The 26,259-nt window shown below is 42.5% G+C and overlaps 1 protein-coding gene across 1 annotated transcript in view; it reads left to right on the top strand.

The window, feature by feature from the left end:
- The window catches only part of LOC117493894 (receptor-type tyrosine-protein phosphatase gamma-like), a 537,521-nt gene that overhangs the window by 420,737 nt on the left and 90,525 nt on the right, over positions 1-26,259 (top strand). Inside the window, 1 exon segment of the mRNA XM_034144481.1 lies at positions 16,308-16,465. Within this exon segment, the coding sequence (XP_034000372.1) occupies positions 16,308-16,465 (158 nt within the window).

Raw genomic sequence — 26,259 nt, 5'->3', positions numbered from 1 at the left:
AATGGAAGATTTAAAGTGATGTTTAAATCTTCCATTTAGGCCCCGCCCACTCGATCGGATCGGCGATCGGTATCGGCAGATACTGATTCCGGCGATCGGCGATCGGCCCCAAAATTGTCGATCGGAGCATCCCTAGTCTTTATATATTAAATAATCATAATAATAATGTAAATGTTTACATTACACTTCTTTATTTGTCATGCGGTCTACCTACGCTGTAAAATGTATTATCTCTTCGATTTACACACGGCATCTATTGCACTTCTGTCCATCCTGGGAGAGGGATCCCTCCTCTGTTGCTCTCCCCGAGGTTTCTCCCATTTTTCCCTTTGAAATGTGGGTTTTTACTGGAAGTTTTTCCTTGCACGATGTGAGGGTCTAAAGGCCGCTACACACCCACCTGAGACCAAAGAACGTGTACCGAAGGCGTCCCGACTTTTACGTCAGCTTCGTCGCCTGCGTCGGCTACGCCGCCCGCCTACGAACACACCGCAAATACTTCAGTCGACGAGTGGCAATAAATGTCCTTACCAGCAGGCAGCGGTAGTGTGAACAGCCAAGCAGAGTGATTGCTTGGGCCGACTTTCTCTGACCGCGGGAGGTGTGAAAAGGTGCCGTAAAGAGACGACGGTGCGGGACACACAAACCTGAGTAGGGCGCCGCGAATGCCGCAAATTAAAATGTAATTATCATATCATATATTATATAGTGTATTGTATTATTAAGTAATATCATACATTAACCCCATTATAGCAGATGCCACATTGAATGGATGAACACATTTATGCATCAATAATTACAACAGAGTATTTCTAAATACAAGTTGTAAAAATACTTATATGTATTTAATACTAATAACATAATGATTAATTTCAGATGATAATACTTTTCAGTGTCTGTCTCATGCAGCAGCTGATCCAGTAATGAGTGACCCGGCCGACAGTAAAAATAAACATTTATAACTAGTTTAGGTAGTGTGAGAGGTAATTAAAAAAGCTAAGGGTGATGATCTGACTTGAAGTGTGTGTTTTGCCCCTCCCGCTGCATCACAGCATATACTGTGTATATCACCATTCTTTAATTAAATGTTTGATAAGTGCATGCAGATCACAGTACAGTAAAACACGTACACAGATACATTATTATTGTCTGAGACAACTTGGCACTAAGAGTACTGATATGTCTACCATTTCTTTTATGAGTGTAATATCTGCATTTTCTCTTTTGGTTTGATTAGGACACATCCTGGAGATTTCAGAATGGTACTGGGTGTTGATTTATTCTATTGGCTTCATATCGCAATATATTCCAGAAGTCTGAAATGCAAAAAATGTCCCACATTAGGGCAATTCACCCTACTTAACCCCAAATAAAAGAACCCAATAAAAAGAGTTGTTAAATAATAGTGAAGTCATGTTGTAATAACAATAACTCATCTCTCGGTTTGAGTGTTCTTTTTCTGTGTCAAGTGTCGAGTGACTATTTTTCTTAGCGGATGCATGTCAATTTAAATCAATACATACAACTATTTTTTAAATCAATAAAAACATTTTCTAAATCCATAAAAGCATTTCAATTAATATTGGGAGTCATGTCGTTACTTTGTTGAGAATGTGGCCATGTAATAAGCGGGATAATTTGCAGCGACTTGGTCATTATGGGGAAAATAACACCCGTCGGGATCCTGATATATCCATTCAAATATAAATATTTTTAGTGAATTACTGAGTTTAGGCACGTTAATAACGTTTTAATGAAGTTGAATACAGTATATTCATATTTGTCAGTGATTTCATGTCAATTCGGCGAACATAAACATAAATGATCGTGGTGAAGATGATGATTAAATTAGGATTAAAAATCAAGAGCCGGGCTGCATTTCCTGTCGTTCGTTTTTTTCGACTAAACAACATTATTTTGTTAAATAACAACATGGTGATGTTTTGTAAATGATTACATGTCTCTTATTTAGCACAGACTATGATCCTATCCGTGACATATGGATCTTAACAAAGATCCGCTATACAGTAGTACCAGACATACTGTACATCCAGTTTACTGTATCGAAGTTGATTTCACATGAGCTCCAGTGTGGAACCCCACTGCACCCCCTGGTGGATCAATGATCCATTGCAGCTGGCTTCATTATAATTACATTTATTTATCACGGGGGCGGTCTCAAGTCACGCTGGAGGTTGTCTCTTGATCGAGGGCAGACCCCGTGCCGACCCCGTGCCGACCACGGCCCTCGCGTTTCAAACTGTCCTAAATTAGGTGCTACATCTGTAATGTTCAGTGTCTGATAAAGTGGGGATGCCCCACTAAAGTGGCAGCGCTACCCTCGGCGTTGCGCACCTCTTGAAATTGTCGTCAATTGCTATGCCCAAAAGTTAGAATTATTACAACTTTGACCTTGTTTAACGCTGAATTTTTGATGTGCAACCATCAGATGACAGCTGTGTGAAGCGGAGCAAGCTAGCAGGGGAAATAACCATAGAAACAAAACTTAACTAGGTGTTTTCACCACAAGGCTCTTCGCCCAACCTCACGAGATTATATATTTATAAGAGAAAATGTGTACCGTGTGAATACAATTACAGTGCAGCAGAGCATCTGAAGGTGTGCTCACCAAACCACAAATAAATGGTTACTCCAGAAGCTTACCTTCGACTGGACAATGAGAAAAATATTTTCTCAACTAAGTACCAAAATGCCAAAACTGCTCAAATACGCCCAACACTCAAATAAAGATAAAGGCTGTGCGTAAAATCCTCAAAAATACACCATAAGAAAGAAAGGAGGACAGATACATAAAAAGATGTGTCTGCCCCAAATTTCTGGGAATCCTATTGAGCAGTGGATGAAAAAGAAGCTTAACATGCGAGCACTGTGCAGCGGAGCTTCATCAGATCTGATGTGAAAGAGAGCGCTATGGGATTAAACCCACGTCAGCAGAGGAATGCTAGACATTCTGCTACAGCTGTACAGACGAGAGAGGAGGAGGGAAACACAGAAATTCTCTTTTTCTCAAAATCCTATAGAAGCGACTCAGGATCACCACAACCTCAAATCAGGGGAAGCCACCTTAAGCCTGGTACACTTTAAGAATGAATTGCCAATCAGGGTCGTAGAGTGCCAAATCAGTGGAGCCGTCTTGCAGGAAGAGAGATAGGGAATTAATGGACTTGTAATTTGTGCTGGTGAGGAGGAATGGCTTCATTTCAGCCCTGTGACATGAGAGCACAGACACTTGAGTACATAAACAGAGGAAATGACACAGTGCTGACACAGCGGGTGTGTAAATATCCAGCTATATGTCAACATACCAAAAGCCTTGCTCTCTATCCCTCTATTCACTGCACTCTACTGGAAATACCCCAACAAAGACTTCTTACAGCGTTATCCTCTGAAAACTGACGGCATGCAGTGTTTTACTGTGCTAGATCTTTTACATATTACATTACATATCATTTAGCTGACGCTTTTGTCCAAAGGAACTTATAATAAGTGCAAAAACCATAAAGAATCATACCCCGAATAACAAAGAACAACACAGTCTCACTCCCTGATAGTCCAATAGCGACGCTTGGTCAGGGTCCTTTGGCGTGCAGTTGTGACGCACCAAGTCTCCTTCAGCTTCATAAACGGACGCAACTGATTGCAATGTATTCCCAACGGCGGCGGTATTTGAAGCTCAGGGAAGCACCGCATCGGTCCATGTCGGGGGCAGTTAAAGGCAATGTCAGAGTCCATTCCCATTGGATAACGGAGAATTTTACACCCGGAAGTAAGTATTCTCCTTACTATCGATTGATTTTACAGTGATATCTGCACTACTCATCAACTCAAAAACACCAGATTATCCTTGTTAATTACACAACATTGATTGGTTTAAATTGTGTACAATGCTTTTGTGTTTTTCCCCTTCGATTCGGAGAAACCATTTTTTGGTTGGCAGAAGACACACTACCCATAATCCTCAGCTATCGTTTGGGACTACACCAGCCGCTTTGCTTGACAAACCCCGTGATTAGTCCTCAAGCTCTGTGATTGGATGTTGGAGTGGCAGTGCGCCAAGGTTATGCCGAGCGTCAAACAGCACTTTGAAACGGAATGAAGCCCATCGACGGCACACTATCTAAAACTGGACTCGAACGTGTCCACCCCCCCCGCCCGTATTATAATACATGCATACAAAAACAAACAAAAGTATTTACTAAATATATTATTATAAATTATAAATAATGACAATAAAGATAAAGAAAAATAGACAAGGGAAAAAAGAGTCAGGGAGAAAAGAGAGTATGGTGCTATTTTATTACTGTGGGTTGATCCATTGTTGTGGGGAGTGTGTAGCCAAGCTGGTGTGAAGAGGAATCAGCTCTGAATGTACTGCAGGAGAGGAGAGCAGGTTTTATTGAAGGGGATTATACTGTCATTTAGACACATACAGACAGTCTTGTTTTTTTTCAGGCAGATGAAGTGTTGCTTTTCATTTCCTGTCTCAGGTCAGATTCAATGGGCTTAATTAATAATAATTCATTCAACTTCCATGGTTTGGATTTAAATGATCACCTCTAACAGCTGTCAGTCAATCTGACCCCAGCAGGTTTAACCTGACCACAACCAACCCAAATAAATATGGGGGAAACTGGTTGTGTGAGATATGGGACTAACAATCACATGCTCATCACACTGACATCCTTTCAGTGGAGACAGGCATGATGATGGTTGCCATGGTTAGTTAGTCAATGTTAAAGTGGACCTATCATGCTATATTTGAATAATATATTGTAGGGCCATACATATATAAGGTATATTTATACGTTTTCTTTTTCAAAATACCAAACAGATATTTTCGCTCTATTTTGCTTTCCTCCACCCTGTGCTTAGCTGTGACCCCCCAGCTAGTTGCTCATCCCCTAACACAATGTTATGCGGAATGGAAGCACAGCTGTGTATTAACAGAGTGGATGGACAGGACGCTGAAACGGGGTTATACACTTCAGTTTTGCAGCATCCCTCCTCTGTTCAAAGGTGTAAGAGAGACACATCTACCATCCCAGGAGGAGATTCAGACCCTGTTACAAAAACAAGTGGTGTCTGTTGTGCACCCCCAGCACAGGGAGAGGGGGCTTTATTCTATGTACTTCCTGGTTCCCAAGAAGACAGGAGAATTCAGACCCATCCTAGATCCCCGCAGCCTAAATCGGCACATCGCCTGCAAAAAATTCCAGATGTTAACTGTAAAGCAGTTATTAGAGCTGGTGCAGCCAGGCGATTGGTTCACAACCATCGACCTGAAGGACGCTTACTTTCATGTCGAGATGGCTCCAAGGCACAGAAAGTATTTGCGTTGTGCCTTCCAGGGGGTAGCCTACGAGTACAACAGGCTACCGTTCGGCTACTCCTTATCCCCACGCACATTCAGCAAATGTGTGGCCACAGCGCTTCAGCCGCTGCACGGCCAGGGCATGAGGGTCTTCTTTTATCTGGACGACCTCATAGTCATGGCCAGGTCCAGGGAACGGGCAATGTTTCATACAGCCCAATTGATCCTACACCTAACCAAATTGGGTGTTGCGGTCAATTGGAAGAAGAGCTCCCCCATACCTCACCAGCAGGTGCAGTATCTGGGGATAGTGCTCGATGCAGGCAGGCTACGCGCCACCCTGTCAGAAGACAGACAGGCGTCCCTGCTGCGAGCAGTTCACAGACTGCGACAGGGGGCAACAGTGAGAGCTTTGACTATCATGCAGACTTTGGGTCTCATGGCGGCTGCTCACTCCGTGGTGCCGCTGGGGTTGCTGCATATGCGCCGCCTGCAGAGGTGGTTTGCCGGCCTTCGTTTAGATCCCAAGAGGCACAAACGACGTCTGGTAACTATCACCCCCTCAGTGGTGGGCAACCTCCGGTACTGGGGGTCCCCAGTGCATCTTCGGAATGGAAGCTCCGCTGGGGCGAGTGACCTCCTACATCACGGTGTGATGTACAGGAGGTCCCGTGACAGGATGGGGGGGGACCTGCCAAGAGAGAGCTATAGGTGGTCGCTGGGCTCTGATGGAGACTCAACACAGCAACCTCCTAGAGCTGCGGGCAGTAGGGTTGGTCCTCCAGCACTTCAAACCTGTAATACAGGGCAAACATGTGCTGGTGAGGAGCGACAACCGCACCACAGTGGCGTACATCAACAGGCAGGGCGGAGTCCACTCCGCCGCCTTGTTGACCACAGCAGAGAACCTGTGGTTATGGGACTCAGAGATTGTGTTGTCTCTGAGAGCCCTCCACATCCCGGGACTGGAGAACAGGGGTCCGACCTCATGTCAAGAGGCGGGCCCCTGCCAGACAAGTGGGTGCTTCACCCGGAGGTGGTGAAGCAGATCTGGGCCCGGTTCGGGAGAGCGGAGGTGGACCTGTTCGCCAACCGACGAAACAGCCACTGTACTCTGTGGTTTTCCATGGCTCGGCGGGACACTCCGCCCTTGGGGGTGGACACGTTTGCACACGAGCCATGGCCAAGAAAGCTGCTCTACGCCTTTCCACCGCTGCGCCTCATTCTCCCCCTCCTGGAGAGGGTGAGATGAGAACACCTCTCAGTCATCCTAGTGGCCCCAGACCGCCGTGTGGCGCCGTGGTTCGCGGAGGTGACACAGATGATGGTGGGCCAGCTCTGGGCAGTTCCTCAGGTCTGGGGGGCGATGTCTCAGGGGGCTGGTGCAATAGGGGCGTTACCCTCTCTGGGCCAACCTCTCCAGGCTTGGCTCCTGAGAGGGACAGGCTGAGACAGGGGGGATTGTCTGACGAAGATTTCCAGACTATCCATGCAGCGAGAGCAGGATCCACCACAGCCTGTTACAGGCCAAAGTGGTTGGCGTTCCAGCGATGGTGTGAAGAGGGAAGTCTAGAGCCCTTGTCTTGTACGCTGGGCTCTATTCTGTCCTACTTACAATTACTGGTGGACAGGGGGCTTGCTCATTCCACAGGTAAAGTGTAGGCAGCAGCCATTTCATCCTGTCACGAGGGATTTGGCGGCAGGTCAGCCTTCAGTCAGCCGCTTATGTCGCGGTTTTTGCAGGGGGTCAGGAGGCAGCGCCCAGTAGTGCATGCCTCTGCCCCGCAATGGGACCTGCCGTTGGTGCTCGAGGCTCTGGTCACAGAACCATTTGAGCCTCTGGAGCTCTCCTCCCTGAAGGCGCTGTCATTAAAAACAGCGTTGCTGCTGGCCCTGACCTCGGCCAAGAGAGTGTCCAAACTGACCGCTCTGTCGGTACACCCGAGTTGCCTGTGGATCCGGGGTGACCGTAGCGGGGCGACACTCAGACCGAACCCCTCCTTTGCTCCCAAGAGCTTAAGGAGTTCGTTCAGGTCAAGGGCTATACAGCTGGGCGGCTTTAGTCCCTGGGGACAGGGAGGCTAAACTGCACCTACTCTGCGTGCGCTAGCATGTTATGTGGAGCTCACGGCTACCATTAGGCGCACTGAACAGCTGTTTGTGTGCTTCGGGGGGGGGGTGTGGCCGGTAAAGCTCTGTCCAAGAAACGCCTGGCAGGATGGCTCTGCGAGTGCATTGTACATGCCTACGGTCAGGCGGGGAGAGCCTTCCCCACGGGGGTCCGTGCAAACTCTCCACGGGGTATGGCTGTGTCAACAGCCTTATTTAATGGCGTGAGTGTGGAGGACATATGCACGCCGGCGTCTTGGTCCACGCCAGGCCCCTTCATAAGGTTTTATCTCTTGGACATATCTGGCTCCTTCTCATCGTCTGTGTTTGCTGGGGCAACACGGGACTGGTGAATGGGGGGGGCGGGCTGTGGGTCAGTAGATATCTGACCCCCCCCCCCCCTGTACATATTGCACTTATGTTTACCCATGCTCCTTAGGGACCCGAGAAACATGAGGCACATTGAGCCCCATGCAGGGCCGTCCTCACTATTTTTCCCATGCACACCCTTCGCGTAGTAAGCGTGTCTGGGTGTGCTCTATCAGCCAAGTAAACTGCGGCCCCGGCTCCTCCACGGTCATAACCGAGGGAGGAGAGGTTGCGGTGCAGTGGCTGCTAACCAGAAAGCCGGTCAGGGGCTGTGTGATGGGTTGTTGGACGACAGGGTGTGTATCCATCAGGGCTCCACCCACTGTACCCATAGAGTCCAGTAGAGGGCGGAGCCTGTGAGAGATATAACGATGGGTTACGTATTGTAACCCTAGTTATATAAGCACAGGCGGAGCCCTCTACTAGGGGGCCCTGTCTGTCCTATGCTGCTCGCTGAAGAGGGTGTAGGATGACGGTCGGGAGGCGAGGCCGCCTTATATACTGTGGGCCTGCGCACGCACTCAGGTAGGCCCGCCCCCGGGGCCGGCTACGTTTATAGATTTCTCAGTAGGTGAACGCTCGCATAGTAAGGTCAAGGGCAGTACCCATAGAGTCCAGTAGAGGGCTCCGCCTGTGCTTATATAACTAGGGTTACAATACGTAACCCATCGTTTTGCTCCCATATTTTTCCGTGTGACAACATGTCAGGTCAGAACAAAAGAGCATGTGGAGTGGGAGCTTTGAGTATCCTCTCTATCTGAGTAGCTGTGAAGCAGTTCAACGTGTGCACGTGATTGTGTAGGAGAATGGTTAAGAGGATGATTAGTTATGCATGCAAGACCCTGTATCCTAATGAAGCATCACTTACATCAACTCTTCAATAACCTGACTATAAGAGGTTTTGTGAATATAGTTAAACCATAATAACACATGTACATTGACAAAAGTTAAACAGTGCTTGGCCATGTATCGTAACATGTTGCCAGGCCCAGTGCTACCAGTGGCTGAGACGTGGTTAGCTTAGCTGGCTATAGGTTTTGGGTTTCCAATTTGGGAAGAGTTGTGGTTCCTATGTTTAGTGAATGATGCAGTGCTAGCTGTGCTCTGTTCTGATGAGGTAGGATGGCTAATTGGATGAGAAGAAGCAAGCGTCAATGGTAAGATGGCAGTGCCTGGGGGCCACACTGAGCTTCACAGCGGCTCTACAGGAACCTGCAGTATGTGGGACGTCAAGGGACAACATCCATACTGTACACAGTCTGAGCCTCAATTTATGAGTGGCACTGGGGGTTCACAAACAAGAGCCCCATACACATGCTACACTATGAAACTGAAACGTTGAGTTTAATTAAATGTATTATGTCAACAGATTTCCTAACTGTATTAGGTTAGTTGAAAGTGATAATATTATATATAAAAAATATTTATTTGGTTCAACTTAATATTATTGCTTTCAACTAACCTCATAAAGTTATGTGAAATGTGTTGACATATTACATTTGATTAAAGTCAACGTTCCAGTTTTTCAGTGCAGGTTAGCAGCTCTCAAGTCTGTAAACTATCAGATTAGACATTTTGCTTGGAATGTAATAAAACACATCATATACACTCAAGAAAATACATTTGATTGTCTCAATACCTGGTATACCAAATATATATTTGAGCTAACGACGTGTCCAGAGATCAAAGGTTTCCATGGTGATCAAATAAATGTGGCAAAGGCTCAAATTTGTTGAACAACACATTTGTAACAGGTTTGTTAATTGACCAAAAAATATGAACAGTTGGAAGATTGAAAATGGGATTATTATTAGGATTATTTGTAGGTCATTGAAAAGTAGAAACATTTAGAAAGATGTGAACATTGAAGTTTCTATTTTAGAAAAACTGACACTGTAGTGCATCCCTGGTTTTAAAAGTGATTTATAAGAGTCATGTTTAAAGATATGCAATACTTAAAACGTTTATAAAGATCCTCTGAGTGTGTGTCATTAGTTAGCTGATAAAATGTTAGGGATAAATACCTTGACATATTGACTACAAGAGCTTGAATCAAACAAGCAACCTTGTATTTGAAAGATTAACTCACATAGCAACAGTCGCACGTGGTATATAAGTGGTGTGGCTGAGTACTTTAAAGGGTTCATGAATAGAGGGGACTTGAATGTGAAATAAGAACAAGAAAATAAAAGTCTAAATGCATGAAAAAGCAGCAGAATATTTGAACTGAAAACTTTTGAACTAAAAGCATACGTCACCAATAATGTCTAAAATATGTGGAACATGTTGAAGTCAGTATGAAGTCTCCATCAGACGGAAAAGAATAGGCTGAGACAGTCTGTTAACACTAGAACCGCCAGAGATTTTTTATACCTAAAACCGCCACCTGGGTCAAATTGACCCGCTATTAGAATGCATTGATTTTTAAGGTAAAATGTTCTTTTATTGAACAGTGAGTTTTGATCGCACAGGGATGAAACGTATACCAATATAATCTGTGGACTCTCAGGGCTCGACATTATAAATGGCCCGCTGGCCCGGAAGCATTATTTAGACACCGCGGCCAGCATAACGTACCTTCAACTCGCCCCACAGCTGTTTGCTGCGGAGCGCAGCGCGAGCAGTCTCCCGTGAGCGGGAGCGCACTCCTTCACTACAGACTGTCTCTATCTCTCTCTCTCTCTCTATCTATAACTATCTATCAATATATCTATCCATCCATCTCTCTCTCTCTCAATCTATCTCTCAATCTATAAGGAACCGCAGTAGACAAAAGGCGTTGCTATAGCAACACGTCATGTTTATATGAAAAGGGGTGGGGTCAATATGACCCGCTGGACGGAAATAGGTATAAATGGCAATTTTTTGGGCGATTTCTTCAATCTGACTTCATATTGACAATTTTTAACAACATAGGGTGCTACATAACACACTTTCAGGAAAAGTCACGGACTGGAAGACTTTAATATTTTATTGAAAAAAAGTTACACACAATAAAAAACAGCTCTGGGTCAAATTGAACCAATTGGCGGTTCTAGTGTTAAACTCCAGTGACCACGTCATTAGTCTGCTGCTCTAATTATGTCAATTGGAGTTATGACATCATCGTGTTCCATGACACAGGTGTTTATATTTGAGCAAACGACGTGTCCAGAGATCAAAGGTTTCCATGGTGATCAGTGAGAGGAGAGCATTTTCATTGTTCTGAATGAGAGATAAACCTGTTACATGTGAACATTTTGTTGAAGAATCGTAACAGATATCGGTGAAATTTCAAAGCGTAAAGCATGTCAAGGAACTTGAGCATCTGAAGTGTACTTTTTGTGTACTTTCGGATTAATAATGTGGCCTTTTTGGCAGATTAACTAAAGGTGTGCGGCTGCTGTGGTGGGGAAAGGTGAGCCTGAAGTTACAATGGGTTTTAATGGAGACATGTTGAACGTTTTTGTCACTTCATGCCCTCAAGAGGCATTTTGTTTAATTATTTTGCTTAATTTCTTTTTATCTTTCAAGCTACGAGATGTTTTCCTACGTTTGTCATGAAAGATTATGTCTCAGGAATGTAGGGTTTGGGAATTATGGCAGGTTTAAAAGAAAATATGAAGGCAAAATTAAATCTGTCCTCCACTCTAGCTGTGACATCACGCACTCTAAAATCTGAAGAAGGCTTTTCATCTAGGATCTAGTCCTCTTTTGAATACTGACCCATATTTAGAATTGTGGGGATCATGCATACACATGTACACAATTCCAAGCTCATCCATTCACAGTTGAAGAGAGATTGAAGTCTGGGCCCAGTGGTAGACAGAAAAACTCTCTCCTGCATAAACATTGTATGCATACTAAAAACAATAACTACACATCACCTCAATGTCCACACATGTTACTTACACCTCTATTGTACATGACGGTACTTAACGGTCAAACCTTTCCTGCAGTATTATCCATCCAATAATCACTTCTCCGATACTGGGCTGAACAGTCTGTTGTCTTATCTGAGTCTGACATCAGTATCGTAAGAGTTTATGTAAAATTGTTCTCAGATGGAGAACATATTTGTCTTTAATTCTATGAAGACATTTTAAAAGACATTTTGTAGAATCAAATACATTTATATTTTATATGTTTTATTAGTATTAATGATTTATTGGTTGGTCCTTCAGTCCCAGCACCGTTCATTTTCTTTATCCAATGTGTCAAATCAGGCACTGGCTCAAGAATAAAAAAACGGATTCAATAAAACTGTGATAAAAAAGTCATCATGTTCCCAGACATGTTAAATGATGTTCATTTTCTGTAGAAAAAAGCAAAGCCTCGGGTTGGCTACTTACTGGCTGTATCTGTGTTTGTCTTCAAAAAACAATCTGCTTTCCTTCAGCCGTCTGACAATTGGATTTCCTGCCCTTGTATTCAGGAGCGACAACAAAAGCTTTTCAACAACATTTTCCCGTTATGGCTATAACTATTACTTTCCAGATAAACGACTTCCACTGCAATACACTGATGTAAGAACTGCACAGTCTAGTCGCCACCCTGGCCATGTTATATTCTATATACAGGATTCTATAATAATTTGCATACTGAAGAACCTGGAAATTATCCCACACAACCGATCTCACTCTTTTGTGGCTCGCTTCATCTATTTCAATTCAAATGTAACATTGAAGATCACAAACTATTTCCTGCTTGACAACCCACAACATCTGACCATGTTCAATTCCCCTTTAGAACAGATGGACATCGGCATGGCTTATTAGTCCAAACTCGTCCAGTCACTCCAGTGTGGACCTTAGGTGCAGTCACATTGACTTCAGTCCATCTCTCATCCATTACAACTAGCAGACTACTATATGTTGTATTGCTTTCACCCACAGTTTATGGTTAATGTTGTGATTTGCATTGCTCTTATCAATATCTATGACATCCATCAAATAGTGACATCATGTGATTTTTGAGACAAGTGGTTACTGAGTTTGCCCGAAAAAAAACAAGCACTACAATAGTAATTTCTTTGAATGCTTAAATCATTTTTGTAAGTAGATAAAGTGAAACTCTCGATTAGTGAGGTCACAGCTCACTGGGAAGAGAGGACACAGCACTGGAGCGACCACTAGCCATTTTACTCAAACCTGTGTCAATAAAGCATGGTGGAATCAGCAAGCTGGAGAAGGTGTTACTCATCTGGCAGGAGCGATGTGCGTTCCCACACTATGGATGGTTATTTTACCCATGTCCTCTGGCTCTCTTTGCTTTGACCCCTCACTCCTCCCACTGCTCGCCTAAGTTGTGAATACAAAACTCCACCTCAATTCGTCAACACTCGCCTAAAGGGAAGCTAGCACCCACTAAAATCATATTGCTACAAGTCTCAATGGCAGGGGTAAACATAAACATGACCGCTGTAATGACCATCCTGCTAGGTTGATACGGTATGAATTGGAATATCTATTCTACTCCAACTCCTCTTTCTATTTATTTTCTCAGGAGAACTTACCACTAATGCTGTTAGGTGACTTTAGTAAAGAACTTATGTCGGTCATGTCAGAATTGACTGTTAGAAAGACACTAGTTGCAAATATTATACCAAGTCAGATGTGACTGATGTGCTCCAGAAAAAGCTAGGAACTGGACCCTGAGTAAATAAACGCTTTGTTGTTGATGAGAGGCATGTTGGATCAGAAATGTGGGTCATTTCCATACTGTTATGTCATATAAGTAAGGAGGCTTGTTGCAGTGCAGTCAAACCAAGAGTGGCATTTAATAACCAAAACGTGAATAATATTCTAAACACAACAACATGATGAAACTTCACTTGCAGCAATTAAATTAGCAATCTAATGTGCAGCTTGAATCGCTAAAGTTGTTGTCTCTATCGCTTCTGATCAAGCTCGACGGTGACATTGCAGTACACTGAAAAAACTGAAACATTGACTTTAATTAAATGTATTATTTCAGATTTAACTGTATTAGGTTAGTTGAAAGCAATAATATTACGTTTAAATACAAAATAATAGGTTCAACTTAATATTATTGCAACAATTTAGCTCTGACACCAAATACCACTCACAGACAAGCAGACTTTGGGTTCCTCTAATATGTGACTTTGTGCTAGATGTGTTTGCTTTACCATAGCTGTGGCATTACATATGAATACTCTAGTGAGTAACTGAGGAGGCTAATGGACGATTAGATGAGAAGACAGCTTTTCTGACGCATGGCAGGAGGCTCACATATCAAAATACTCGCCGTGTGATCACAGCCTCACTCTGCTCCAACTCATGTTGGACTTTCATTGGCTCCCAGGTGCAGGTGGAAGATAAAAGAACCCACATTCCGTCTCTTCACGAGCTGCTCGCCAAACACATCTTCCTCCATCTCCTCTTTCAAGCCATGCATGCTTGCATCTGGCATGGAGCGCATTCAAGAGCTAGGAAGTTTGTCTCGTGTGTTTAGACGTTTCCTGAATTAAGTTTGAAGCGAGACACACCAAAGTGCGTGTTCGGTTCTTGAGAATACTAATTTAGCTGCATATTCCTGTCCCTTCATCCTCTATTCCCCCAGTACACGCCACCACACATTGCTATCAACACCCTCTCTTCCTCCTTCTCCGGCTCGCTCTGTCGCACGGATTCGACAGAGCTGAAAATACATCTCTGAACTCAGGGAGGCAGCGGGAGACAAGGCTTGTCAGCGGGAGGGTGGGAGGAAGAGGAGGAATAGGAGGAAGGGGGAGATGGAGGGAGAGGTGGGGTGCAATGTCTTCATCATCTGTCGCTGATGAAGATATTGCACCCCCCCCTCTTCCCCTCTCCATACCTGTCAGATGACCCGCCCTGCTGCACGCATCACCCGCCCTACACTTCCTCATCCTTCCTGTCACCCTCCCTCCTCACATGGTTTCATTGAAACTGTAGATCTAAATCCTCCCCCTCATCTTATCTCTTTTCATAATTTCTCTCCATTAGCTTGTTATTCTTCTATTTTCGACCCCCCTTCTTCCCATTCACTTCCTCCTTCTCTCCTCTGATGACAGCTCCCCCTCCCCCCGTCACACTCTACTTCCTCTCCTCTTCTCCAAAGAGTGGTCTAAGGCATATGAATGATGTGTTGATGAAAATGATGAAAGTCTTTTTTATTCATTTTCTGTCATTACAGACATGAAAAATACTGCAGCAACAACTGAGTAGCAGATAGTCGGTCTTAACAGTGACGATTTTCCCAAACGTAGCAATAGGTCATCAAAATTGTTCCTTTAAAAAGCACCAAGAGTTCATGTCTTACATCTTTAGGATCTAATGGACAGCGTTCTGTCCAGCTTTGCAGCGCTGCAGCGTTCTCTCAATAGAACCTCTTTGTATTGCCTTTCACAATTTCATAATTCAAAGCTGCACTATTCCATTTTCTCTCAATTAATCAAAATGACTGTGTGGTTGCTCTGAGGGGTTTCTTTCAGCTTAAAACGTCAGTTCTGCCCCAAACAGCAGACGCATGACGTGAGCAGCTCATCACAGTGGAAGCATTAGCAGCTTCAGAGCCACATGCTCTCCTCAAAGCATCAGAGTGAATATTGGACTATTTCTCAGTTGTCCAGAAACATGACACATACTGTATATTGCCATTACAAATGCCATCCAGGAATAACATATTGCTGTTAGTGTTTCCCAGTCTTTTAGTCTTTTGGATATTTATTCATGGACACAGCCTCATCTCGAGGTTTCTATGTTGAGACATTATACTAATTTTGTCACATTAACATTTTCAGTCTTTTTATTTGACTGTGAGTTCTGCTAAAACTGAGACCCAGATCCAGTCTGTATCCACATAGTGAAGACCCTTCACACCTGAAACCAACGGGTGCAGAATGTGAGCTGAACTCCAATCCTCCCTTTTGTTTGTGATTGTGATTTGGGTTACTTTAACTTGGCTTAATGCACAAACGGGTTGGTAACTGTATCTTTGTATGTACACTAATGAGGATTTTTATTAAACTATTTCCAACATAACACCAATTCAGATCTCTTCTGAGGTGAGTGGAGGCTCATGGCCCACTGTTCTACTGCTCAGTAAATGTCAGATCACTGTAATTGTTTTGCTCCCTTTCCTCTGATTTCCCTCTTTGGAAGTGTAATGCATTCATACAAGGAACAGAGTCTCTAGCTTGAAGTCTTTATAACAGCCTTATATTTACCGTGTGAGGCGTTGAATAATTCCACTGTGTCAACATTTGGTTTTGGGGATGTAGCGTTACAGCCTTGATCGTATTGTATATGCCTTCCAACAACGACAGAGGTATAATTAGAGGTGTTCAGCGCAATTATGTCTGTCAATAGGGGGACACTGAACAAGGCAGGGACAATGTAAATGAAATCAATAGCTTAAACCTAACGGCTGTTAAACAGTAGCACTTGGATCTGCTCCAGATCGTCTGCCCTCTGTGGGTTGAAGTGAAATAGAGTGTAGGTCCTGTTGTATTGATCTCCTGACCTCTCTCTTATAGAAAAAGAAACTGTCCTGGAGCCCTTTGTGCTGAAGGACCTGCTGCCCTCCGCCCTGGGAAGTTACTACCGCTACACCGGCTCTCTGACCACTCCGCCCTGCAGCAAGGTGGTGGAGTGGATCATCTTCAGCAGACCCATCTACGTCTCCTACAAACAGGTGAGAACCACACCACACAGAAACAGGCGGAGAATATTGCACACTGTTTGTGATGATTTACAGTCATTTGGTTTTAAGTGTGGAAACTAAATCATTTTATTCCCTGAAATGATGGTAAATGAACTTCATTCGTATAGTGCTTTAAAAAGCAACATTCACACTTTCACACACACTGTCACACACTTATGGCAGAGGTGGCCGCACAAGGTGCCATCAGGAACAATAGGCGCTTCACTTTTCAACTTTGTTCTCATAATAATAATAAATGGAATTTATAAAGCACCTTTCACGGGACCCAAGGTCGCTGTACATGGTGGACAGACAAAACAAAACAGACAATGAGGAGCGAACAAAACAGTTCATACCATGAACTTTAGGACTGACTAGAATGTCATTTTGCAATGTTGTGTGTTTGTGAGTGTGTATGTTGGTACAGTGGTAGTGCAGATTATGTGAAGAATAATTGTGAAGTGGTTACATTATATTAAAGGTTAAGTTGTACCAAAAATGTAAGTACTCAGCATGGGCTGCCCTACAAAAAAGTATTTTTCTTCTTTAAACATCTCTGAGTTACAAAATTACAGTCATTGAAATCAAACAATAATATAGAGCTGAAGCACTATGGTTTTGCTACATGTTTCGTCCAAAAACACTTTGTGTGTATTTTAATTAAAATACAATTATAAAGATCCAAGCTGCACCTGCAAACTCCTCAACCATAAGATCCTCTGACGGTGCAGCATGCTCTCCCTCGGGGGGGGGGGCACAGCGCCGGGGCAGGGGCTTGTCGACTTCTTGACGAATTAAATGATTATTTTAGTTGATTTGGTTAGTTCGATCCTCCTGCAAATGAGCCTTATTCACAAATCCTACGCTATGGATTTAGCTTGTAATGTTGCATATCTCTCCAGGGAGTTAAATCAAATATTGGGGTTTATAGATTGACACTGAAGTGATTTCTATCACACATTAGGTGCACTATAAATGTGTTCTTTATTGTTCCAGACGTGCTGACATGTAGTGTCAGATTAGATTCTTTACAATTTATTTTACCAATGCAAGACTATGCTGACATTTTAAACAAATTCTTCTAAAAGCATTCTCCATTCTCTCGGTGTCATCTATATAAAGCTCTGCAGATGCCTATTGGGATGTTTCTGTTTGTATGCTCCATTGTACTACGCTTAAGCTCTTGCCTTTCATACGAGCCAATGCTTTGTTTGGTATCAACCTCAGCCACAAGGAATTGTCCCATGTGTCTCTTAAGAAAGAGCTTTTATTTTCAGGGCGCCTTCAGCTTGGATTCCTTCTATGTCTTTAGTAAGCCCAATTCAATGTTTGATTGTTTTTCTGGAAATACATTCCATGTGTTTTAAGTCATTCAATTACTGAATCTGACTCAATAGTTTAATACATTTTATGATAGAATCTATGAAAAAAAAAGATAATACATCTCAAGGTGTTTAACTAGATCTTATAAATGTTTGCTCAATCACTTCTGACCTCTGACATGAGTTGTATTGATACTTTGTAAGGGACACACCTTTTCCTCAGATTAAACTAAAAATGCCAAAATTAAAGATAAAACGAGGCATTCATTGAAACGGAAGAATGAAGGGCATAAATTGATTTACATTTTGGACGGGTGTAAACTCATTTGCATCTATGCTGGCTATTACTGCATCAATGTATCACTGTCTAAATAGATGTGAAGGGTTCCTGTTTGTTTTCCATGTGATGTTCAGGATTGGTTGGCAGAATGACAGGTCTGTACACAGCGCTGCTGACGGCACGCATTCCTCCTCCTCTTGTTTCAATCCCTGTTGACCAAGCTGTCCATCACTGGCCCCTTTTTAATTCAACTGCCTTCTTATACTCTGTCTATATCCAGACACTTTGAAATGGATACAAAGAGAAAACTATCTGTGTGGTTATATAACAAACCGGAGATGGAAACAACAGCCTAAAGTTCCGTCAGGTTAGTTTAGTCATTAGTCAGGCACTTTCAGTGTGCCATTAGTCAATGACGCAAAGTAACATTTGCACTTCCTCACAGTTATTACTCTATATGAAGCAAGATTATATCAGAGACAGCCTCTTATTATTTATGTAGACCTATATATGTAGCCATTTTACGTTGGTATTTTGTTAACAAAGATTCCCCCCTCTCAACATAAATGATTGGTTCAACTGAATAGACAAATGTTTTCTCAAATCAGAAAAATAAATAACATGAATGAGCTCAATACCAGACCAATTTGAATCACTGACAAATTGAAAATGTGGGCCAGCACTCCAATAGGCTAAGGGGCGAGACAGCCCTAAGCGGTTGACACAATCAGAACAGAGCCGGCCAGCGAAACCCTAACCCTAACCTGTCTGGTTTCAGACAGGAGGGTGAAAAGAGGGTGCTGCAGCACAGGCAGTATGAGAAAAATAAAGAGCTTTTTTGAACATTAAAGAGACATGTCACAGTCGAGACACTGAATACTAATATGAACCTGAATATGAGTATAATAGGGGCCACCTTTAACAGCAGTGTGAATCCCCAAAATGCTCAATGTGTAATTCTGTTTATAGAACAGTTGATGTATCACTTGTTCCAGTAACCTCTACAATGCACCTCTCCAGTGTGCTGTCCTTAGTTCACTTCTCTCTGGCTGTGAAGACTAATATATCAGTGGGAATTCACTGAAGTGTGGGCTGTCGAGACTTAGTAACTTTCAATAATCTTAAGTCTGCTCAAGTTTCCAGGTGTTTTGGTCATGGTTCCCTGAGTTCAGTTATCGTTGCAGAAATTATGTAACAGTAACACATTTGAAATCTACATTCTTTAAGTTGATGAGTTCTTTTTTTTAGCTATGTGACCAAATTTGTATTTTACAGTGGCGACAGGTGCAAAGTCCCTGCAACGGCCCAAAACGTTTCCATTGGGAGAATCCAATGCAGTTTCAAAAACCATCCAAATAATTTTTTGCCAAAACAGAAGCAAATGAAGAAACATCTTCACTAACTTGACAACACATTCAGCATTTAGATAACATTAATCGACCTAATAAAAAATGTTCATGGTTTTACTTAAAGCTAGTGATGTTACGTATTGCGCCGAGGCTTCGGAGCGTGTGTCGAGTAATCCCCGAAGCTTTTTGTGAAGCTTTGTATCGAGGCTTGTATCGTTTTGGGCCAGTGACGTCACCGATGACAAACGAAGCCTCGCTGCCCCTCAATACCACGTGACTGCTTCAGAAAGTGCTTTAGAATCGGTTGAACCACAACCCTCATATTACCCATGGATGTATAATAAGAACGATATATTACCCTTCCTGTACCCGGGCCCGGTGACACGATGGAATTAAGAGAGCTCAGACCCTCACTTATATAGAGGTCGGAACATGTCATAAGTATAATATAAATAAAAGACATAAATAAATGTAGGAATAAAAACATCAATAAATGAATAAATACAGGAATAAATCGTATTCCGTTTTTCAGATGGATTCAGTATGTGTGCGGGGCTCAGCTGGAAAGCAGTTGACAATCAACCGCAGGGTCCCTGGTTCAACGACTGGTCAATACGTCTTTTGTTTTGTTTATAAAAGCTACAGCTAAATGAGATAATGTAGTTAATAAATGTATTCTTTGATACGGTTTAGCCTTTCTCAGGCTACAACATGGTTAAGTTTACGAATATTATTAACCTGTTAAGCCCTGAGCCTGTTTTTCAGGTTTTAGGCTCGAAAATGACATTCCCAGAACAAATGACCATATCTTCCTTCTAAAAGGGTTAAATTAATAATCTTTTATCTCAAAGTAATGATAAACCTGTGAGTTGGATTGTTAGAAAAGTCAGAATCAATATAGATGTTTTTTATTTTAAAGAAATTCAGATTTACATAGTAAAAAACTGTAAATTATAGTGTCCGTCCAAACATTCTTTTTTACTTATAGTGAAAACTACCCTGGATGATGGTAAGGTAGACTAAAAGCTTTAGGGAATCCAAAGTACAACATATAATAAGTACCCTGTATCAAGATTGATGCAAAACAAGTGACATTTGACCTTTTTAGAGAGGTTTAGCCAAAAACACTCCACCTCTGAGGTGATTTGGGTGGAAATTGTTTTTTTTTTCATATCTCTGGAACCCATTGGTCCATTTGATGGTTGACACCTCTTTCTGACCGTTAGAGCCAATAGAATCGAAGGGGGAGTCACCCCACAACACCTCATTGTGAAACAAAAAGGTGGGGCTTTGCGCATGTAATTTTGCATTAGAGTGAAGATACAGTCTAGCTCTGACATCTAGAAACGGAAAAGCATGGATTATCCGTTTTATTGCTCATGGATTATCAGAAATAATTTCAAAGAGACACAGACACATTGGATTAACCTATGGATTAACTTCAGCAGCGTTTTTATCGTTTTAATGCCATTGAAGACCACTTTGGAGAGACTACAGAGCCACGGTAAAAATGTTAGCATTTTTAGCTACCTAGCGTCACCTGTTTTGATATCTGTTTTTGTTTATAACGTCGCAAATTCGTATAATTCAGTGATAATGAGGGTACCCATCGATTCTGTGTCACCTCACGATGTGAATCGATGTCATGGATGTAGAGAAAAGATAAATAATAAGGTTTTGTGAGTGATTTTCGGTGCAGTAATCTGTTAGCATTTTTCACTCGTTGCTAATTCAGAGGCTCAGTGTTAGCATTGTGGGTTTTCTTTGAAAAAAAAATAAAAATGATCAGTTAGATGAGTTTCTTCCCGTTACATGGATATAAAACATTCATAGTTTATTAAATTAACATGCCCTCAGACACTTTCCTGCAAGATGTTGCGGCAGTGCCCCGGTACCGGGGTCTCTCGGGCTTAACAGGTTAAGGAATACAAATCCCTCTTTGCAATGTTTACCAGCCTCCTTAGGCTTTTCAATCACAATAATTAACTGGAATAAATACAATATTCTTAACATATTGTTGTTTAGAGGTTATTCTAAAGGCCCTGACACACCAAGCAGTCACCAGAGAACTCGCCGACGCCGACTGTTGCGTCGCCGTGTTCTCCTGCGTCTGGCCATGTGTCGCACTGGAACACACCGCAAAGACTTCAAGCCGAGCACGTACGAACTTCGCATGCGTGAGTGGCAATAACTCTCCTTACCAGCAGGCGGCGGTAGTGTGTATTCGTCATTCAAACAGAGGCAACAACCGGAAGACAGAGAAGAAGAACAGACTGCGTGATCTAAACAAACAACAATAGCGTGTGCGTTCCATTTCACTCTCGTCCATCGAAAACATGTTTCGTGCGGTACTGGAGCTATCAGCCATTGGAGTGTTGCTTGTGGAAGACATTCTCAAGCAACCGTTTCGCTTCTCATGCACTGATTCGCTAGCTGAACAGACAATCAGAGTGATTTCTTTGTCCGACTGCCTGTGGCCGACGCACGGCCGATTCAACATGTTGAATCGGCCGTGCGTTGGCCATGAAAGGCCAAATAAGGCGTGTCACGGCCGACGGTGCGGGACACACACCAAATTGAGTTTGGGCGACAGGGCACGCTTCGTCGTCCGACTAACGAAAACGGCCGATTTCGGTCCTGGTGTGGTCAGGGCCTTAAGGCTTTACTCATTGGGAACTCGGTATGAGATAGACTAGAGAACACTATTGAGATGTCAAATCTGTCTGTTTTACACACTTTGACCAACAGGGGGGGTTCGTGTTCAGATGAAGCCCATGATGAAGCCTCATGAGATGAACCCTTTTGCGAACCAATTGGCTGGAAAGCTTCAAAGCTTCATAAGGCTTCATCTCACCATCACTACTTAAAGCGCTGCCTAAACGAAATGCTTCAATTAAGAATCTGTCAGGGTTTGGGGTAAGGCAGGACCCAGATGCAGTTTAAGGAGAAGCGGGTTTTAAACAAAAGCGAACTTTCATTAATAAAAGCTGTTGACATGGCAAACAAGACAAAACCATAAATCCAAAACACGTGGCATGAGGACAAGGACAAAAACCAACCTGGAGGGGGACAGGAAAAACAATAATCCAACATGGAGCACAGGGGAAGACAAGACTAAATACACAGAAGGGTAATCACAGAACAAGACACAGCTGGGCAGGGGAGGCAGAAACACAAGGGCAACAGGTGAACACAATGAGACAATCAGACACAGGAGGGCAAACACAGGAAGGAAGACCAGACACAGGGAGAACAGAATTTCAAAATAAACCCATAACTTAACACACAAAACTCAAATCATGACAGAAACGCTTCAAGAAGCTCAGGGGCCTCATTTATAACGCCTTGCGTAGGATTGACGTAGGAAGGTTGCTTACGTAGTACAAAGCACAAAAATAGGTACATACATTTCCGCCATTTTCCGATTCCAAAACGTTGCGTACCGGCGAGGGAAGTGCGTACGGCACTCCCTACGCCTTTTCCCTTGATAAAATCACAATCGACTCGTAACGCCCATATTTGCCTATACATAGTCAAAGAAACGCCCATTCATTCATTCATTTTGACTGACTGCATGAAGAAGATCGGCAGGAAATTACGATAAACAGCTTAAAAAAGACATCTCACACCCGTGTCAGATTTTGGTTATTGTGGGGAGGTCGAGATAAATCATATTGTTTGGTGGATGCAGTTTGAACCAGAGTAGCAGCATGGAGGTCGGATCGTCACCAACATAAATAAATAAGTGGTCCGAAAAAGTTAATGACAAAACAAATACACATAACCTTCCTCAGGGCAGTGTGTTTGTTCCCGGGGACAGGAGACACCCCCTTGATGAGAAAGCTGTAAGAATGATCGGGGAATCCCCTCGGAGTGGAGTCATGACGACTGGATCTGAATTATTTTTGTTGTATTTGGTGGTTTGTGTTCCAGCTGTCGATCAGCAACTATATACATAATCCGACCAGTTAAAGGAAATACAACTAATGGATTGTGTTATATTAGCTGTACAATTACCACATATGGTGTTCTTAGTTTCCATACCTCCTGTGTTTTACGAGCGCTTATCAAGTCTTGGCAACGGCATAATAAACACGATTAAACGTGATAGTATATAAAACCATGCTCGTATCTACAACCTATAGAAATGCAAAACGGCGTCAGTTTAGACGTAATTCTGTCCTGCCTGCTTACCGCATCATTTATGAGAAAACATTTCATAACAATTAACACAACATATTCGAGGTGGTTTTAAATAGCATATCCGTATTTATTATTTCTCCAAGTTATGTTTTTGTGTGCACTGAGGAGTCGCAACAGGCGTTTGTTTAATCATTTTAAGATTGGCTTTAATCAATGTTTGAAAATGAATTCTTCATATTTGATAAATGAGAGGTAACATTTTATTTATGGTATTATTTCCACATATTTCTCTCCATTCTTCCTTCTGCCAACGGTGTCGCAGTTTCTCGTCTCTCCCGTTTGTGTGCTTAGTGCGTACGCATGGGTTAGAGTTTGCGTGGAGGACAGCACATTTTCCCGTCAAGTTAGTATTTTATAAATCGCAAACATTGCGTAGAAACTGGCGTACGCCATTTTTTGAGCGTATATCCCTTTATAAATGAGGCCCCAGAACACAACAGAAACAAGGGGGCACCAAAAAAGGTGGGGGGGGCTTGATTTACACAGTTTTTGCCTGAGACAAGAACCTCTGTTTTAGGGTGGTACACCTGTTTCCTGGGAGAGGGCTGAACTCAGCTGAGCTGAAAGCACTTCTCTTTCTGGGAATTGACTTTAGCTTTGCTGTATAGACATGAAGGATGATTCCATGCATCACAGAGGCCACCATGTGATTCTATTTGATAGTTGTTTAATACAGCTTTTACATAATTGGTGTGGTGTAACAGCAACAAAAAAGAATTAAAAGTGAACAAATAGAAAATAATGCACAGAGCAATGGATATAAAGAGGGAAATAAATTAACAAAGAGTCAACAAAGCAGCGAGCGCTTGGGGCATAAATCATTCTTCCTGTTGTCTGGTTGATGATTCCTGACCATTAGCAAGTGTTTCTCAACATGCTTAAAAGCCTCTGTTGAAATCCTTTTGTTTATCCCTTTTTTGCTGTGGGACTCTCCAGAGAAAACGTTATGGAGGAAGATAAAAGAAGGAGATTGAGAAGAGAATTAACACAGATGGTGACTGGAGTTATTTTTTCTCTGCCACTTTGTGTTTTATTTCTTGCCCCTCTTTTTGCTAGTCCTTTGTTTTGGACGATAGTTGAAGTAGGTCAGCGGGAGTGACAGCCGTGGCTCTGGGCCGCATTTAGAGCCATCGATGCTCTTACACAACCACCAAAATGCCTTTCTTTCAAACAGATATGTGGATTAACCACGCTTCTATTTGTGCGTTTGATGTTTGTATGTGGGTATGTATGTGCATGTGTATGTGAATGTTTTTTGGCATTGTTTTGCATATATGTGTGTGTTTGTGTGTGTATCACATGTTTACCTTCCTAAGATTGCTTATGCCACACTGGTCTCACATCACATTCACCCTAAACATGAGCTGCCAACTGGGAAGTTCTGTTGAGATCAGCCTTCTAGTACCATTCCAAGTGGGACCTGTGGGAATTTTTTATAATTTTCCATCTGGCATTGTGTGCAATTGTGCCAACATTTCCAGAAAGCAGCTAAGATGTAGCCATATGGGTTTCTTTTCTCCTTGAGGTCTTTCAGAAGATTTTGTTCTGTTCCGTTGTGAAATTCCTCCTCCAAAAAGCATGGGCTGAATGTGGTAAGAAATGTTTTCACCCATCAGATACATTTAGAGAGCTGACTAGTAGCATGGTTAGCAGAGAACTGTCAGCACTGTCTTAGTGGATATTTTAGCACATACACTAAAAAAACTGAAACTTTAATGAAATGTATTATGTCAACACATTTCCCATCACTGTATTAGGTTAAATGAAAGCAATACTATTATGCTAAAATAATACAAATGATGAGGTTAAGGCAAGGCAAGGCAAGTTTTTATATAGCACCTTTCAACACAAGGCAATTCAAAGTGCTTTACAAAAATGAAAGACATTAAGAAAATGGCATTTAAAAACAGTCATTAAAAAGCAAAGATAATAAAATAAACATTAAAAGAAAAAATACATGGATAAAAGTTACAGTGCAGTTTAAGATGTGAATAGTTCAATTAAAAGCAGCGGCAAAAAGAAAAGTCTTCAGCCTGGATTTAAAAGTAGTAAGAGTTGCAGCGGACCTGCAGGTTTCTGGGAGTTTGTTCCAGATATTTGGAGCATAATAACTGAACGCTGCTTCTCCATGTTTAGTTCTGACTCTGGGGACAGAAAGCTGACCAGTCCCTGATGACCTGAGAGTTCTGGATGGTTCATAATTTAGCAGGAGGTCAGAAATGTATTTTGGGCCTAAACCATTCAAAGCTTTATAAACCAGCAGCAGTATTTTGAAATCTATTATCTGTTGTTTTGAACATTGCAGACTGAAGTTCAGCGCTAACTTTTATACCTTCTGCCTTGGCTCTAAAAACCATTACCTCAATTTTATCTTTGTTTAATTGGAGAAAGTTCTGACACATCCAGTCATTGATTTGTTCAATGCACTTACTCAGTGTTTGAATTGGAGCATAGTCTCCTGGTGAAATTGTTATGTAAATGTGGGTGTCATCCGCATAGCTTTATGGTAACTTGTTTTGTAGTTTTTCATTATCTGAGCCAGTGGTAGCATGTAGATGTTAAAGAGAAGAGGCCCCAAGATGGAGCCTTGAGGAACCCCACATATCATATTTGTCATCTCCGATGTGTATT

Source organism: Trematomus bernacchii, unplaced genomic scaffold (genome assembly GCF_902827165.1).
Source record: "Trematomus bernacchii unplaced genomic scaffold, fTreBer1.1, whole genome shotgun sequence".
NCBI lineage: Eukaryota > Metazoa > Chordata > Actinopteri > Perciformes > Nototheniidae > Trematomus > Trematomus bernacchii.
This window is presented reverse-complemented; position numbering and strand designations above follow the sequence as displayed.